Source organism: Xiphias gladius, chromosome 10, assembly GCF_016859285.1.
Source record: "Xiphias gladius isolate SHS-SW01 ecotype Sanya breed wild chromosome 10, ASM1685928v1, whole genome shotgun sequence".
Lineage (NCBI taxonomy): Eukaryota > Metazoa > Chordata > Actinopteri > Istiophoriformes > Xiphiidae > Xiphias > Xiphias gladius.
The window spans coordinates 8,864,693-8,882,004 of record NC_053409.1 but is presented as its reverse complement, the minus strand read 5'-3'; the positions used below and the strand labels follow the sequence as shown (position 1 = coordinate 8,882,004).

At 41.8% G+C, this 17,312-nt stretch overlaps 1 protein-coding gene across 1 annotated transcript in view; it reads left to right on the top strand.

Annotated features, from left to right (window-relative positions):
- Window positions 1-241: 241 nt before the first annotated feature.
- The window catches only part of ldlrap1b (low density lipoprotein receptor adaptor protein 1b), a 33,070-nt gene continuing 15,999 nt past the window's right edge, over window positions 242-17,312 (top strand). Inside the window, exons 1-2 of the mRNA XM_040137273.1 lie at window positions 242-499; window positions 16,102-16,244. Coding sequence (XP_039993207.1) covers window positions 415-499; window positions 16,102-16,244 — 228 coding nt within the window. The 5' untranslated portion in view covers window positions 242-414. The remainder of the gene's footprint in view (window positions 500-16,101; window positions 16,245-17,312) is intronic.

Here is a 17,312-nt window from a genome sequence, read left to right as displayed (position 1 = left end):
CCCGTGATATGACTACCAAACTATGTGTCACAAAGAGACACTGGGTGGGAGTGAGACTGTGCCGTCTGTACCGGTAACAGGAACCGCAGCAGCAGCAACAGCAGCAGCAGCAGCAGGAGCAGGAGCAGCAGCACCGCCCGCCCGGGACGCCGGCGCCGCTGCTGCGAGGACCTCACTCGCGTGACTCCACAGACGGGCGTCACGCGTATTATCCGCTTCATTTACATATATAACACCGCCCAGGGGGACGAACATGGTAATCTACCATCGCCTGAGAGCTAACCGTGAGGAGGGGAGAAAAAAACCGCAGAAACAAAGTTTGGACGAGAGAGGGCTGTTTTAAGCCGAGCCAAGTGTTTCGACAGAGACGGACGGGCGCTCGTCGGGCTCTTTGCCCCACTTTTGGATTACGCTATGGACGCTTTGAAATCCGCTGGAAGGGCAATTATACGGAGCCCCAGTATCGCCAAACAGTCGTGGGGTGCGGGAAGACACAAAAGTAAGTACCCAGTCGTTCAGTGCACCCACACGAAGGCGTTAGCTGGTGCTAATTTTTCGCTAATCTAAGCTAGCCTCGGCAAGTAGCTATCGTTACAACCGGCGTTTACTTAGCGTTACTTTACAACGCGTCTGTGGACGCCAGCTACAGCCGATGGGGACAAACCTGCTGCCAGAGGGGAGAGTGTTTTGTTAGACCGAAGAACTCAAAAAAACAACAAGCTTACGATAAGCAAAACGCTTATGATAAGAGCGGGTATTTACAGTCGGCAATGTTTTGTTGCTTTTGAACTTGACGCTCAAACTGGCAAAGGCGCCCCGCAGCTCGTAAACCGACTCCTGTTGAGGCGTTTGTGCGCAGGGCAGAGACGTCAGGTCCCATAGTGGCTCTTCGCGTATCTTACAAGTCGAACGAGTCGTTCGTGTTTGGTCACCGAGACCCAAAGCGGACGCGTGTCACGACAAAAGTTTGAGAGTCCCGTGAAATCCTCTGGTTGTCTGCCACGTCACTCAAGCCGAGTGACTGACAAGGTTTTGAAATGTACAACGGGGGGGGGTACTGCTGATATACAGCGATGTGGACCAGGTGAGCGACTCCAGGGAGAAGTAGGGGAGACGCAGGAGTGGGAAGGCATGGAGGGATCGAGTGGTCGTCTTCCCGGCAAGGCTCTACAATCCTAGCAACGCACTGTTGCTAGGCGATACACTATGTGAAACAAATATGAGAGGCTGTGTGAAGGAGTGCTGGCGGAGTCTTTATACCTCACAGGGATCTCCAGTCTAGCCCGGTGCCTAGCTCGAATCCGGGGTTTGATAATCACCACCTCGGGTTTGACGTGGGGTTTCCGCACGATGCTCGGCTTCATCTCTCCGGTGTGGACAATCGTCACCCAGGCGGCTGAGCACGATCACACTGGCTATGCGAGCGTGGCTTTCGCCTGCAGGCTGAGCTGCCTAGACCCTTTTTTTTTTAATGTTTGCTTAGACAAAGGGGGAATATCCCCTGCTCACATGCCTCTCCCCTTTTTCTTTTTTCTTTTTTTAATTTCATAGACAATAGAGCAGTTGGGAGCAAGATGTCAGGCGTGCCAGACAGTGCAATCGATGCTTTGTTTCGGTCCACTCCTTTCAGGGGTAGAGTGATGCACAAGAAGCATGCCCCCCCCCTTACATCTGACCGGGCAGTGGCCGCAGGGGTCCAGCGACCAAGTCAGTCGCTGATGTCGAACTTTGCCGCAAGTCCACGGTCAGTCTGTGGCGAAAGTCACATCTTCTCCTCTCTGTGCCACAGCCACAGCGAGCAGAGACAAGCTGGTCTCGTCAATAATGTTAATCTGTATCTATCATATCGTTTTCTTCACCAACATTACTTTCTCATTTGGTGGCGACTGTTTTGTCTGTGATTAAGTAACTGTTCCTCTATCTGTCTTTTTTTTTTTCTTCATTTTTTTTGGGATATAATTATAGGACTCAACTCTCTTTCAGTAGGTGCCATTGAACTGCTGTGTCAAGACTAAGCTTCAACGTGTTTCATCTTGTGGTGTCAGTAAGCTTCGTCTCCATGGTGGACCCGGTTTTTTGCATTTGATGCATACAGTTACTGTAATTTAGACCACATACTGAAGATTGCTGGTCCTCATTTGATAGCGTGTCCTCTGACTTGGGTTGTTATTTGTAAGAAATATTTCTAGATCTAGACAGCTCCATAATTCTAGGCGAAGTTTTGGCACATGTCTCCAGTGAGATTGTATTTCCCTCCTGGGTGTTGAGCTTGGTCTTGTCAAAGCAGTCTGTTCACTTCTTTGGCATCTATCTAAACCCCACATTCCTTTTCTCCCACTGTCAGTGATGGATTGTAACAGGTTCCAGTATTGTTTTCATTAAACTGTCCGTATCTCCGTAATGATCGCTGCATGTCAACTTTTAGATTAGGCTGACGTTAGTGCCTGCTTTGCCCTGTTTACCTTGCTTTTGCAGTCTTGTTCCTGTGCACGGGCAAGGCTGTGTCAGCTCTGTCATTTCCTGCATGGTTTTAAACAGCTCAGTTGCTTTTTGGCAGTCTGCTGAGCTGACAGAATGTTTCTCTGCACTGCCCTCTCATTACATCCAAATAGTTGCCATTTTACAGAGGGGGTGGGGGTGGTATGTAACATCAACCATCTTTTTAGGTCACAAAGGCCCTGTTTTTTTTTCTTCTGTTTTTTCTTTTTTTTTTTTTTTAATTTCATAGACAATAGAGCAGTTGGGAGCAAGATGTCAGGCGTGCCAGACAGTGCAATCGATGCTTTGTTTCGGTCCACTCCTTTCAGGGGTAGAGTGATGCACAAGAAGCATGCCCCCCCCCTTACATCTGACCGGGCAGTGGCCGCAGGGGTCCAGCGACCAAGTCAGTCGCTGATGTCGAACTTTGCCGCAAGTCCACGGTCAGTCTGTGGCGAAAGTCACATCTTCTCCTCTCTGTGCCACAGCCACAGCGAGCAGAGACAAGCTGGTCTCGTCAATAATGTTAATCTGTATCTATCATATCGTTTTCTTCACCAACATTACTTTCTCATTTGGTGGCGACTGTTTTGTCTGTGATTAAGTAACTGTTCCTCTATCTGTCTTTTTTTTTTTCTTCATTTTTTTTGGGATATAATTATAGGACTCAACTCTCTTTCAGTAGGTGCCATTGAACTGCTGTGTCAAGACTAAGCTTCAACGTGTTTCATCTTGTGGTGTCAGTAAGCTTCGTCTCCATGGTGGACCCGGTTTTTTGCATTTGATGCATACAGTTACTGTAATTTAGACCACATACTGAAGATTGCTGGTCCTCATTTGATAGCGTGTCCTCTGACTTGGGTTGTTATTTGTAAGAAATATTTCTAGATCTAGACAGCTCCATAATTTGAGGCGAAGTTTTGGCACATGTCTCCAGTGAGATTGTATTTCCCTCCTGGGTGTTGAGCTTGGTCTTGTCAAAGCAGTCTGTTCACTTCTTTGGCATCTATCTAAACCCCACATTCCTTTTCTCCCACTGTCAGTGATGGATTGTAACAGGTTCCAGTATTGTTTTCATTAAACTGTCCGTATCTCCGTAATGATCGCTGCATGTCAACTTTTAGATTAGGCTGACGTTAGTGCCTGCTTTGCCCTGTTTACCTTGCTTTTGCAGTCTTGTTCCTGTGCACGGGCAAGGCTGTGTCAGCTCTGTCATTTCCTGCATGGTTTTAAACAGCTCAGTTGCTTTTTGGCAGTCTGCTGAGCTGACAGAATGTTTCTCTGCACTGCCCTCTCATTACATCCAAATAGTTGCCATTTTACAGAGGGGGTGGGGGTGGTATGTAACATCAACCATCTTTTTAGGTCACAAAGGCCCTGTTTTTTTTTCTTCTGTTTTTTCTTTTTTTTTTCTTTACCAATCTGGAAAGTGTGGGAGGTAGAAAATCCCTGTCTGCATTGAACAGAAACAGTTCCCTCCCACGTTCCTGGTCAAGGAGCTGTCTTCTGTGGGCTTGCCAATGTTGAAACAGCTACATATCAGGATGTTAGTTGAGCCATACTGATGGCTAATGGTGAGTGTGTATGATCTCAAACCACTTGGATTGCATCATATTTAACACCTACTATAGCTGTGTGAGCCAACGTTGTGCTTACAGCCACTGGAGATTGTAGTTGGTGTAGCTGTTGACTGTTTTTCATTTCGTACACCATTCAGGTAGGATCACTGCAGTGACAGACGTTGACATCTGTAGCTTGTCATAATGCTAAATGACATGCATAGGTCTTAATTTTACAAGTACCCTTCAATCTGCAACACACACTGTGTGGTTGGCACTTAACCTTCGGTCCTGCTCTGGCCAGTCAGTGTTGTGTCGCCTGCACAAAGTCATCCAAAGCAGGCTACTAGGCTGTAATGGAGATTGCTTCCTGCAGAATTCCTTTATGGAATTGTAAAGTGCTCTCTAATTTATAGTCCCGTTAGAGTCAGAGAGCCCTATTAGATCTTCGGTATCTGTGGGTTACTTCTCTATGTGGAATCAGTGTATGGAGTCACATGTGAGTGTGTGCGCTTTGTCATCGTTTCTCCACGAGGACAATTTTTAATCCTTTGGGGAAATAGATGTTTGTCGTTCTTTTGTTTCAGCTTACACAGCAGGAAATATACACTTTAAATATCATCATTGTTGTTTGGAAACCAGTAAATAGCACAGGCTAAACTGAGCTCTAAATTGCAGTTTGATGAATTTGTGAAGCAAAGGCCTATTTATTTGAATCTGTTATTCACTCTGTAATATTGCATTTGGTTATCTGTGATTAGAAAAATGTACATTTATTCACAAGCATTTTTACTGTTTTCCTTTCTGTGTAAACTGCAAAATTTGCTCCAAAAGCAATCTTATAATTTAAAGAAAAAAATTTATGGCAGAAACTAAATTAGAAAACCAAGTCCCCACTAAGGTTGGTTTGTTTCTTTTTCTTTTAGAAGAAATAGACAGAGCTTTTTTAATTTGCCCCACTTTTGTAGTAGAGACTACTTTGAAAGACTATGCCTCTCTTTGAAAACCAGTAGAGAAGTCTGGACAGGAGGTACAGTGACTAACCAGTTCACCTTCCTGGTAAGAAATAATTGATGTAATCTCCTTCCGCCATATGTCTAGGCATATGGTCAGTGTGGTAGTTCACAGTTCTTTAGCGTCATTGTCAGTAGGAGATTGCGGTCACTAAATATGCCAGCTGAGATGTGAACAGCAAGAAGAAAGCCTACAAATTCCAATTAAGTATATGTAGACAGCTATCTCAGCCTGGAAGCAGTTACGCTGTTTGTCGTTCTGTGTCCCAAGCAATTACAACTCCTTCCCTTTTTAATCTGTTCTGAGCAAGTGAATTAATGTTACGAGATGCTGCTACAAACATGACAAGAACACTACAGCTGGTCCACAGCGCCCTAAGCCTGAGCAACATAGTACTGGGGACTTATAGTAGGAATAGCCCTCTTTTCTCTGACCGGTTGTGAGGGTTTTGGGATGTCTTTTGGGTGTTTGACAAGTACACAGGAATGAAACTCAGGAAGTTGATGTAGCAACCCTAGCTCGGAGAAAATCCTTGTCTTCTGCGAGTGTCAGTGCAATCTTATGAAACCTAACATGACACGCCCTTTCCCATAAATTCATCTTGTAAATTAAGTCCCTGGGAATGCCGGGGGCTTATTTTTATTAATGGAAGATTCTTTTACCTTTCACTGGCCTGTCTTTCTTCTCACCACCTGTGTGTTTAGAAGTACAATGTGAAACATGTCTGTTGGGGGGGGGCGCATACACATATTAGCCTAAAGATACAGAGAAGAGGCTTGTAGAAGAGCTGACATACACACCTCCAATATCTAAGGCACATGTTGCACAAATCTGTGGTCTTGTGTGTCAAACACTGAATGGTTGTACAAGAGGAATATTCATCGGCCCTTGGGGCAATATAGGACTAAAACAAAGATTCAAACAGTCAAAGCAAACAAATGCTTTATTTTATTCTTCATTTTATGCTGTTTTTCTTGTATTGGATTGATATAGAGGATTATCAGAAATTTTTTTTTGGTGATTTGTATTATTTTTTTTCAACCATCAACTGAATAATTTATCAACTAAATTTTGCAGCCCTACTATGTATAACACCAACCCCTAATTGACATTTCAGTATTTTGTGCAAGTATGCTCATATTCATAGACTTGAAGATGCTCCCAGCCATTTTATCATTTTATAAAAAATGATATTCTTATTTGTCAGTATCGTTTGAGTTGCAGTAGAATCCAGCTCCTCCTGTCTAGCGTTGCTGTGCACAGGGTGCTTTAAGGATCAGTTTCATAACCCTGGTTCTTGTTGAGAGTACATTCTGGGCTCAGCTGGTCATCAGCTGTAATCCCTGACTGGCATGACCACTCATTTTTTTTCCCCCTCTCTCTCCCTCTCCTCAATTTCGTTCTTTGAGTGGATTTAGCCAATACTGAAAGGCGTCTCAATGTTAGCACTTAAACCATGACTATAAGACTCTTCTCCTCTGCAAATCCCTCTCCTTCACCCAACTGAAATGGTTTTGGATGCTCATCAAATTAAATACTGATAGCTGCACATTCATGTGTCAATTCCTCTTTATCTTTGGAAATGCTCCAACACAGATATTTTAGAATATCATAAGCGTGCTGTAGAAATCGAAACTAGAGGAGCATGCTGGTGGCCAAGGACACAGGCTGCTGGGCATAAACGATCCCCACTGACTGTTCACCTTACTTACTTTGTATCGATTGCTACTTTAGCGAATTGTCCTGTAGTTTATGTCCCTGTGGTCATTCTTGCGTAATGCTGTTATTTGTGTATGTCACACAGAGAGACTTTGACCAGGGTTACCGATAATATTTAAAACATTTCCTGTGTCCTTTCCGCAGAAGCTGAAATCAAGAGGGGGAACAATAACACTGGATCAGTCTTTGCGCCAGACAGGGACAGACAGTAACAATCGCCCCATGTGTACTGACACACATTTTCCCTTTGACTAACACTCAGTCTTTCTTCTTAACAATTCTCTATCTCAGCCTTTTCCCATAATGGCTGTGTCTGTTGTTAGGAATTAGCAATAATGGTGCTCGTCTCTGACCTGCACTGCACAGCCTGAAAAGAGTGTATACGCTTACAGACACATACAGTACATAACATGGTTACATGAGACCACAGTCAGTAGTCTGCAATAGCAGTGTAGGACTTCACTTTTTTGTGGCATAGTTAAAGGTTGTCCTAGGCTCTCTCTTAATGAGCTTTGTGCTGTGTATCTCTGTATCCCTCCAGGTATCTTCCCTTCATCTGACTCAGCAGTTTCTAAATTAGCCCAAAGTGTCCTGATTGGAATCTAATAGTGCTGGAATAAGTTATTATTATTATTATTATTATTATTATTATTATTATTATTATTATTATTATTATTATTATTATTTATTTATTTATTTTTTTTTTTTTTGGCACATGCCTTGTCGTTGTGAGATAAGAGGAGGTCAATTCACCACAGGCGTAGGTCAGCTGAGGCCTTAAATAGCTGAAGATACATGAGCAAATTTTGCTTTGCAAATGTTGTGACTTTTATTTATTCATAAACATATACATATTGTTGGTTTTGTTCTTTTTATCGGATTTGTTAACAACAAGAAACAAAGAATTACCCAATCCTTATCCTTTAAGAAATTGTTCGTCTGCTGTTTGCACCCAAACCTGACATTCTTGTCTTAACATCAGGTGTTTCCCTCCAATTCCAATTTGTTTAGGCTGAGAATTGACTATGACTTGCAAATGGACAAACAAAGCGTCCCTGGCTGTAGGGCAGATAATGTAACCTCTGTCCGTATTTAAACACTGATCCTCAGAGAGGACCACATGAAAAGCAGCCATACAACACAGCTTTCCCACATCTCCAACCATAGCAAAAAGTCCCGGTTATTTGGCATTCACTGGTGCTTGTTTCACTGTGTGGTCACAAATGTGTTTTAGAACAAACAGAAGTCCCGTTGGAGATTTGATTCATTTCATTCAGGTGGGCAGGAGTATGTCCAGCGACTCCAGCCAGACCAAAAACTATGAGTCATTCACAGTTTGGGATCCAGAGAGCTCAGATGAATGCGCTGGGACTCCCTTCTCTCATTCATTCACTGAAGCCAATGCGACACCACGCGGAGAGCTCTCTGTGCTCAGAAGCTCCTTTCAAATCTCAACAAAAGGGAAAATGTTGATGCAGCAGGCTCCACTTGTGGAGCCTGCTGGAGCTGTGGAGTGGTTTCAGGGCTTTGACTGTTGACCTGACAGTCTTTATTTGTGTTTGTATATTAAACCACACTGGGATACTTTGCTGCTATTCCCCCACCCCTCCCCGAGAATCCCAACATAATAATTCGTGCCAGACTCGGTTGAATATCTAACTGCAATGGCTTACTCATGTATTCACAGCTTGACTGACATATTCTGATATCACTTTTGGAATGATGTTGAAAGATTTTCCTGGATACTGCTAGAACATTAACTCCTACAATTTGATGTGATAGTTAATCATGGTGTGAAGTCGTAGTTGGCTGACTCAGTCACACCAAAGTTAGGTCACCTGCTTAACTTTGTCACCCTTGAATTTGTTTTTGGTTGAGAAATGTGTCACCGACCGCAAGCAACAGTGGGCATTTTCAATTCATCTTTGTCTGTCATCAACCATTGGAAAATCATATCTTGTATTTATAGAAGCATTTTCATCAATTTTTAGGCAGAGAAACACTATTAATGTTGGCTGGAGGCAAGCTCTAGATCACAGTGATAAAACGACTAAGTTGTCAGGATGGCACTGTGGTGATTTGTGTTTTTATCCCTGTATCGCTGCATGCCTATCGCCCTCTCTGCCAGCCCCAGAGTGTTAACTACAATATTTAACCTGCACTAACAGCATAGCAGAGTGCTCCTGCTGTTTCCACGGTGATTAAACTGTTGCACCTCCCTAACTGTCCATTATATTTGTTGTGAGAAGGGTGTATGAGTGGGAATTTCTGGTGACAATTTTGACTCGCTGCCATGATTTGCATATTTTTCAGGGTGTTTGACTCCAGTTCTCTTTTATCAGCATGAAACTTCATTTATGAATTTCTCGCTGCCTCTGTCTGTCTTTTCTCCCTGTGCCTACCCCTCTGTCTGTTGTCAGTTGTCCTCCATTCTTAAGGCAGAGGCAAGGCCAGGTAGAGCAGATCTTCTCTCCTCATTACTGTCACTGTCACTGGCTGCTGACAAGGATAGCGATCCTCTCTGACCCTCCCTTGTCCAAATCGCCTGGTTCAATTCCTCTATGATGGCTTTGACCAAAACACCCACTGTCACCAAATCCACCACCCTTCTAATGCTCTCCTTCTGCACAGGCTCAGCCCTCAAATCCCTTTGATTATAATTCCCGAGACCACTGTGCTGTCTTGCCTCTCTAGATCTCTTGTTGCATCAAAAGGGCCTAACTGCCTCTGTGCTTTTAGCTTCATTAAAACACCATGTAAATTACCAGCTCCTGCATAGACTCAAACGATCGGATCTTTAAAGTAGAGGCAGACACCTCTCCAGTACGCTTTCCTCTACAACAGTCTTGTGTAAGCATCAGAGGGGTCAGATGACTGCAGCTTGGCCTGACACTCAGAGCTCTCTGAAAACAAAAAGACTGTCTGTCTGGATTCCTGCCTACAGGTTCATGGAACCCCACAGCTCCAATAACTTCCCTGGATTGTGCAAATACTGGACACTGTTGGTAGTACACCGTATAAACTGCTGTAACTGTTAATACCGGTATCCCCTTCCATTTTAGAGAAAAGTCAGGCAAAATAGAGGTGAGGGAAACGTTGGTATGATGGGGCCAGTCTTGAATATTTTTTTGTATAGTTTTTGAGAAGTTTTTAAAAAAAGAAAGTATTGACATGTAGACTACTTTCCTTGGATGGAAACGAAATGGTTATAAAATTCAAATACAGTGACAGTACTGCAGATTTTAGCAACTTGGAATGTGTGTTAAACATATTCTCACAAACTCATGCTGAGTAAAATGCCATCAGATAGATTCTGATGTTCCTGTATTATTAAATCTACATTTGCTTTTTACAGTCTGCTCAGTTGACGGTGTGATATAGAGTTTTTAAAGTTCTGTAGGCTTACACTACAGTTCAGCGCAAGGAAGTAGCTGCATGCATGTTCTTTGTTCCTCTGATCTTCTCCTCCTGGCCGAGTCTTACTGGTGTAGTGTTAAGACTTGTCTGTAGCAGGAGGAGACAGAGGGGATGGAAGCAACTTTCCATCTGACTGGCAGAGTGGACTTCACACTGGCTGTGTGATTTCAGGCTGATTTACGCTTCAGTGAGTGGCTGCCATGGGGGTTTTTGTCAAAAGTTAGGAGTATGGCATACTGCCACATGAACTGTTATCACATCACAAATTACACATGAAATGTATAATTATTTGCAGTTAGTAAAGCACAGTTAGTAGCTAGTCAAAAGGTAACCAGAACAGTTTATTTCACAAGGAATACAAGAAGAAAGATAACTTTTGGACACTTGCTGAAAGTTTCAGGCTTCATTCCTTGGACAAGGAGATAATTTCTTACATTTAGAGCGGTAGAGTGCATCATTAAATGTCCAGTAAAAAATATGAAACTTAAGTTGACCTTCAGACAAACTAATTTGGCAATGACAAGTATTAGATTTTGACTCAGAGAGCTATTGTTTTGTTTTACAAAAATTCTTATGTTATGTTCAAACCACCACAGATACATTGTTACCACCAGTAAAATACTAAATTGTTTTCTAAATAAGTAATTTCTCACCTGAAAATAAATTCCAAACTTTATTTGGTGACAGAACAACAGCTATAGGACAAAAATTACAGTTATGAGTTTGGCTCAGATTCTCTACCATTATTCTAGTTGATGCGAAATGCATGTTGGGATACTTAACTACCCCAAGTTCATACAAGTCAGCTCTTGAAGGATCCTCAATAAATCAGCTGAGGCAAGAACACTATTTGGCTAGATGTGGACTGAATTGTAACAGAATTTAGGATGCGACTCATGAGATTTCCCAGTCCATGAGAACACAAGTCCAGACAAGAACAATAATTGTGAAATGCCTGTTGTCTCTCATGGAGTCATCATTTTTAAGTCCTCCACCTTGCTGTGTGAATATTGTACATGTTCATAAATCTTAATATACTGTATGTCCAAGGTAATCTGAGGAGTTTTAATGTGAATTTTGTTTTAGGGTCTGTTTTCTTTTAGGTTCAAGTCTTTTTTGTTGGTATTTTTCATGCAAAAGCCCCAACAATAGAGCAAATGGGATTCTCACTATTCTGTTTCAGCACCTTAATGCAACTAATTCTTTATGTAGATATGTGTTTTATTTCTAGATTCTTCTGCCATAACACATTTCCCCTGTCTGGCATGAGCATCTCTTTTGAAGCATGGTTTGTTTGTGTGTGTGTGTGTGTGTGTGTGTGTGTGTGTGTGTGTGTGTGTGTGTGTGTGTGTGTGTGTGTGTGTGTGTGTGTGTGTGTGTGTGTGTGTGTGTGTGTGTGTGTGTGTGTGTGTCTTCTTTGAAGAGAATCGGCTAATCAAACCCTCACACTTCCCACGCTCACTGATGTTGGCAGCAGCTGTTGCCCTCTACCTGCCCCCCCCCCCCCCCGAATCATACCCCCTTCTACTCAGCAATGGTTTCTTCGCCTGCTCTCTGGCTTATTTACTGGCAGGGTCACCCAGGCGAGCAGCACTCACTGACCAGTCAGAGCTCTAGCGTAGCCACGAAGCCTTTGAAGTTTGGTCTAATCAGCACTGCAGCTACAGAAAGCTGCCAGGGAGGGGGCTGGGGCTGGGTGGGGGGTTGGTTGTGTGAATGCAAATGTAACCAATATGAAAATGGATTATTATTCCATACAAAGCAGCACTCTGGGTAAATGCACCAATCTAAAAATAGCTCCAGTTCATGAGTTGCTCATATGAACTGCCACTGTGTCAGTTTTTGAAGAAAGCTTTTGTTTAATTGCTCATTAAAACTGCCACAGTAAGGTTACGGAGTTTTTTTTTAAATTTTCGCAGAATATTCATCTATTCATCTATTTTACGCAGGCTAGACTAAAGCTTTCCCATCATCTCTGTAGACTAGCCTTACAGTAGCCTCCTCACGATCTCTTGGGATGGGTATTCCTAGGATTCTGTGGTCAGGGTGAAGGGGCTGGTCATCCCTTGAGACTTGCCTTCTGCAAGCATTAGTATGGGCATCTGCAGTAGAGGGGCTTGCTTCTGATATCTCCACTGGACCAGCACAAGCCTGCTGCTGCACTTGTGTGTATTATGTGAATGACATCTCTCCTAAGCCTTGAATCACTCAGAGCATTTTCAAAGCACATCTGACAGATTGTTGAAATTCAGCAGAGCACATCTGTCAGCAATGTTTCCTTTTGTAAAAACTGAAAATTTCTGGACTGAAGGTTCATTGTTGCCTTTACAAACATGAGCAAGCACCAAAGGTTAGAAATGTCATGGCAGCTGAGTTTAAGCTTGCATTATCCTCATCATATTTGTGTAACTGATGGCGAATATCTTAAGTGGCTACACCTCATCATGGACATTTATAGTCCACTTTGACCACTCAGTAACTTGATTTAGGTCATGAATAGGAGGGTAGTGATCACCAGTGATTATATTACAGTAAGGGGGGTACTTATCCAGCCCCTAATGTAACAGCAGAGGGGCACAGCCTGATTGTTACCACACTTAAGAGCACAAAGACCATGACCTCAGAGTGGTTGTTCATTGTTAAGGCTCACCCATTACTTAAGTATGGGTTTGGTTAGAGCTGCTTTTAGACCATTAAAAACCGTTCTCCATAACCACAGTTGGCTTGGCTTGGCTGGAGAGGAAAAGAATGTTATGGGTTAACCTCTGCTGCGTTCTTCAAAAGGTTTCTTTCCCCAAAAGATATGGGTTCCTAAACCAAGTCATAGTGTTTATAAGTATAAATATAAAGTATAAATTAAGTATAAATGCATTTAGAAAGCTTTGGAGAATACCTCATTTAACTGGACTGACTACTGGCCTTGTGTAGTTGTCTGTTACAAGACAGTGAATGTTGAAGTGAATATTACATTGTACATTTATGTTTTTTGACGGTTTCTAAATTAAATACTTACAATGATAATTTTATGCCATTAATTTCATAATTTGATTATCAGTCATAATAATTGTCAATGATTTACCTTTTAAGCTTAAACGTGCTAACGTAAGTTTTTACTGCATAACCAACATCAGCATTAACAACTGTTTAATTACCAGTCTAGAGGAGCGTTGCGAGTTCAGCATCAATGTTTCTTGATGCTGAATTCTCTCCAATGGTGGAAAGCAGTGCCAATGTTTACTCTTGTTTTTGCTTCTATTTCTACCACTTCTTTTCTTTTACTGAAGTTAGCATGCTAAAAAGCTAGCCCCGGCCCATCCTGTCTCATAATATGACTTTGTGACAGTGAGTCACTGTAGCGTCCAGTCTGCCTTCAGTCCAACATGAGAGGATGAAGAAGTAGCGCTGCCCACAGGGCGTATTGTAACCCCTTGTCTTGTTGACACAACAATAGCTAAAATTCTTGGTAATTAGCATTAACAGCTGTTAACATTGGCTATGTAGTGATAGCAAAAAATTATATAAAGCACCTTTTTAAAAGTACACAATGGATTTGCTCAACAAAGGCAGAACAGTTGACATGAAGAAGGAAGCAACAGCTTAACGTGCTGAGAATGAGCTTGTTTATTTCAAATCTGCACAAAAATCATGTGCTACTAAAGAAAATTAAAGCACTCACGCTGCAGTGGGGAAAACGAATCAAATATTTATTTGAGCACTATCAGATCAGTCAATTTTCATTTCAATGAATCAACTTTTATTCTCTCTCAATTGACTAGACGAAAAAGTCCATCACAATTTCTCAGCCTGAGTTAACACATTTAAATGTCTTGTATTGTCTGACTAATCGTCCAAACCCAAAGATATTCTGTGTACTAAGAAAACCAGCAAATATTCATATATGAGAAGCAGGAACCAGTTAAGTTTTTGGTATTTTTGCTCAAAAAATGACTTGTACGATGAAGCACTTATCAAAATTTTGTCCATTGACTAATCATGAAATTGGCTAATTGTTTCAGTATAAAATATGTGACAGTGTTTATAGCATATAGCTGGCTGACAGTGACAACTGGATTCTGTTTAGAAGACATGAAGACCACCCAGGAGGGAGAGGTGATGTTCTTGATTGTGTTTTGTGCTGGACCTTTTGAAGATAAAAATGGCCTCCCTGCACTATCACTCCTCACAGTGGCAAGTCCATAAACTTGATGAGCTTCAAGGAGAAGTTAGCATGTTTATTGCTGGAATGAATGGCTGAATACTGAAGAAGCAGTTTGTTGTCTACTTGTGTGAACTTCCAGTCTGAGATATTGTTCCCACAATGTGTGCAACTGGTTCCTTTTATCAGCTCACTTGTGGTCAGTTTGAGAGCTACTGAACTGCTGCATGTTGGAGATCTATTATTGACTGTTAGCATAATTTGAATGGGTCTCAATGATCAGGTGTTATGTGGAAAGGCAAGTCAGTTCACAGAAGTTGTTACTTTCTTTCACTGCTCCATCTATGTGTTCTCAGTTGTGTGATGGGGCACGCCAGGGTCTCTTCATACTAACATAACACAAAGAAAAAGGCACTGCCTTGAGCATTTCACAGAGGTTTCCTCTAAGAGAAATCAAAACCACAGCCACAGAGTGTTTCTATTCTCAACAAAATTTACAATAGAGTTCTGGGTAAGTGTCATTGATCCATCAGCTGGAGGAGATGATCTTTTATGATTGACTTTGCTGGCTGTAGTTGGTAAGATTATAAATGAATTCTGACAGTCGAGATGGACCAGTTTTATCTATCTGACACCTTGCTGAAAATAAACTTATTCCAAATAGCACCACTGATGTTTCACATTGAACTTAAATTTTTGTTTTTGTTTTTGTTTTTTTTTGTTTGTTTTCTTCATGGAGTGATAGATGAGAGGGAAGTAAGGGTTTACAGTGGAGTGTAGACAGGGCCAGTGTAATTATGTGATTGATAAGATAAACTTTTCTTGACCCCACGCAGGGAAATTGAAGTCTCACAGTAGCAGGACAGAACAAATGCAAAGATAAGTAACTTTAAAATACTTTTTTTAAAAATAGATATTTTTTTTAAATATAAAAATCAAGCATGAAAAACTAAAATAGAAGGTACTAACCCCTATTTTTACAGTAAAGTGTACTGAGTCAAAAATACAATAAAGTTGCTATATTTTTGTTTCCTAATCCAAACAGAAATGGCATCTGGAAATAACATTTGCCCATGCTCAGTTTTTACATGTGTCTATATCAAACATAATAACAAGTTTATATTTTTCTTGGTTTGTTAAAAGGAGCAAAGAGAGAGATCTGGTTCCCCAGGATAGGAAATATGGTGGCAATTTGGAGTTCGAGTTAAAAATCTTTTTTATTTTCAGGGTTGGAAGAGCCTTTGAATCCTCAGACTCTTCCAACCTCCTGGGTATTTCAAAGATTGCCGGATATTTATTTTTTCAACAAAACTGCTACTTTCTTTGCTACTTTACACTCACTTTACCATGCAGACCACATTTAGCAGGACCACAACTGAGGCAGCCAAAAGGAGAAATTCCACCTTTTTATTTAGATTTGAAAGAAAACTCATTGCCTCCTTCCTTATTTACTAGCACTTGGCTTACATATTTCTGTGAGAATAGACCTGATTAATTTTATACAGTGAAATATACATTCATAAGAGCACTTGATTTAGCCATACTGCAAGGAGGAATAGCAAAAGCATGTGCTCATTGCACAAAGCCATAAGGAGGACATGGTTTGGCTGCTGTTGTGTCTGATCTAGCGGACTAGCGGACATCCTACAAGTGGACTGAGAGAATGCTGTGCCTTACTGACACCTGTCTGACACAGTATCTCTCAACCTGCCTTACAGTAAAAGCAGCAGTGTCACTGGTGCGTATCTCATCTCACAGAGCTTCCAGAGAACTGGACGGACACGAGGGAGACCCTACTGGAGGGCATGGTGTTCCAGCTCAAGTACCTGGGAGTCACGATGGTTGAGCAGCCCAAAGGAGAGGAGCTGTCTGCAGCTGCTGTCAAGAGGATAGTGGCCACGGTGAGGGATGCCACACACTTGCACACTTTCAGCAGCAAAGACACAACATGCATAACTGAAATAGATTCAACACAGGCCACACAAAATCTCTTGTGGACACACCCCTATTCAGAAAATGTTTTTCTCAAACATTTTCTCCCCATCATCACCTCAGCCAGTTGAAATTCATAGTCAACCAGGAGTTTTCTCCTGCTAATGATCCTACCGACACCTCGGTGAAAAGTGACCTCCCCTCAAGGCCCAGGCTGACATTTAGAGGAGTATGCAATTAGTTTGGACACTGTTGCTCAGTGTATTGCTCAGCCAGTTTTATCATGCTAGAAAAGGCTTAATGTTATTGGATCTGGCAGCCCAGTGGATAATGAAGTTAGTGGTGGCGGAATGGTGGGACTCGGGACACGATGATGTATGGAGAGGGAGGCAGAGGCTATGATTGGGCCTAATCTGTTGGCTGCCCTTGGTGTCCCTCTAAAAAGGATGTTAGGCTGCTGAATGGGAGATTTTTTTTTAACCTTGTCATTTTGTGTGATAGGTGGACTTGGTGTAACATAATATTTTTGTCAGGCCATGGTCGGAAAAGATTTCTTTTACTCTGAACTGCGTGTTTCTTTGGTTCTCACTCACACACATGCTTGTTGTCCTTTGCAAATTTTTGGTTAGAAGTTCAGTCAGATCTCCAAGCATTTAACATGTTTTCTATGGATCTTTTGATGACAGAAAAGGCTTTGTAACTTGATTGATGTAGTATACCAATATCCCTGGCATCAGTGGATTTTGATTGACTGGCCTGATTAAAAAACAAATTAGCAGTTTGAGTTGTAATTTACATAAATGCTTTGTTAGCACTTTTTTTTTTTTTTTTTTTTTAATCGTGTATTTTGTCTTTTTTTAATTATAATTTGTTACCTGTTTTCTTTCTTTACTACTGTAATGGTGTTATCTTTAATGTTTTACTTTTGTGAAGCACTTTGTGACTTTGCTCTGTGAAAGGTGCTATACTAAAAAAACTTTACTTACTTATCTCTCTGTCTCACACACCATTTTTTCTTTTTGTGACCTCCCCCCTTT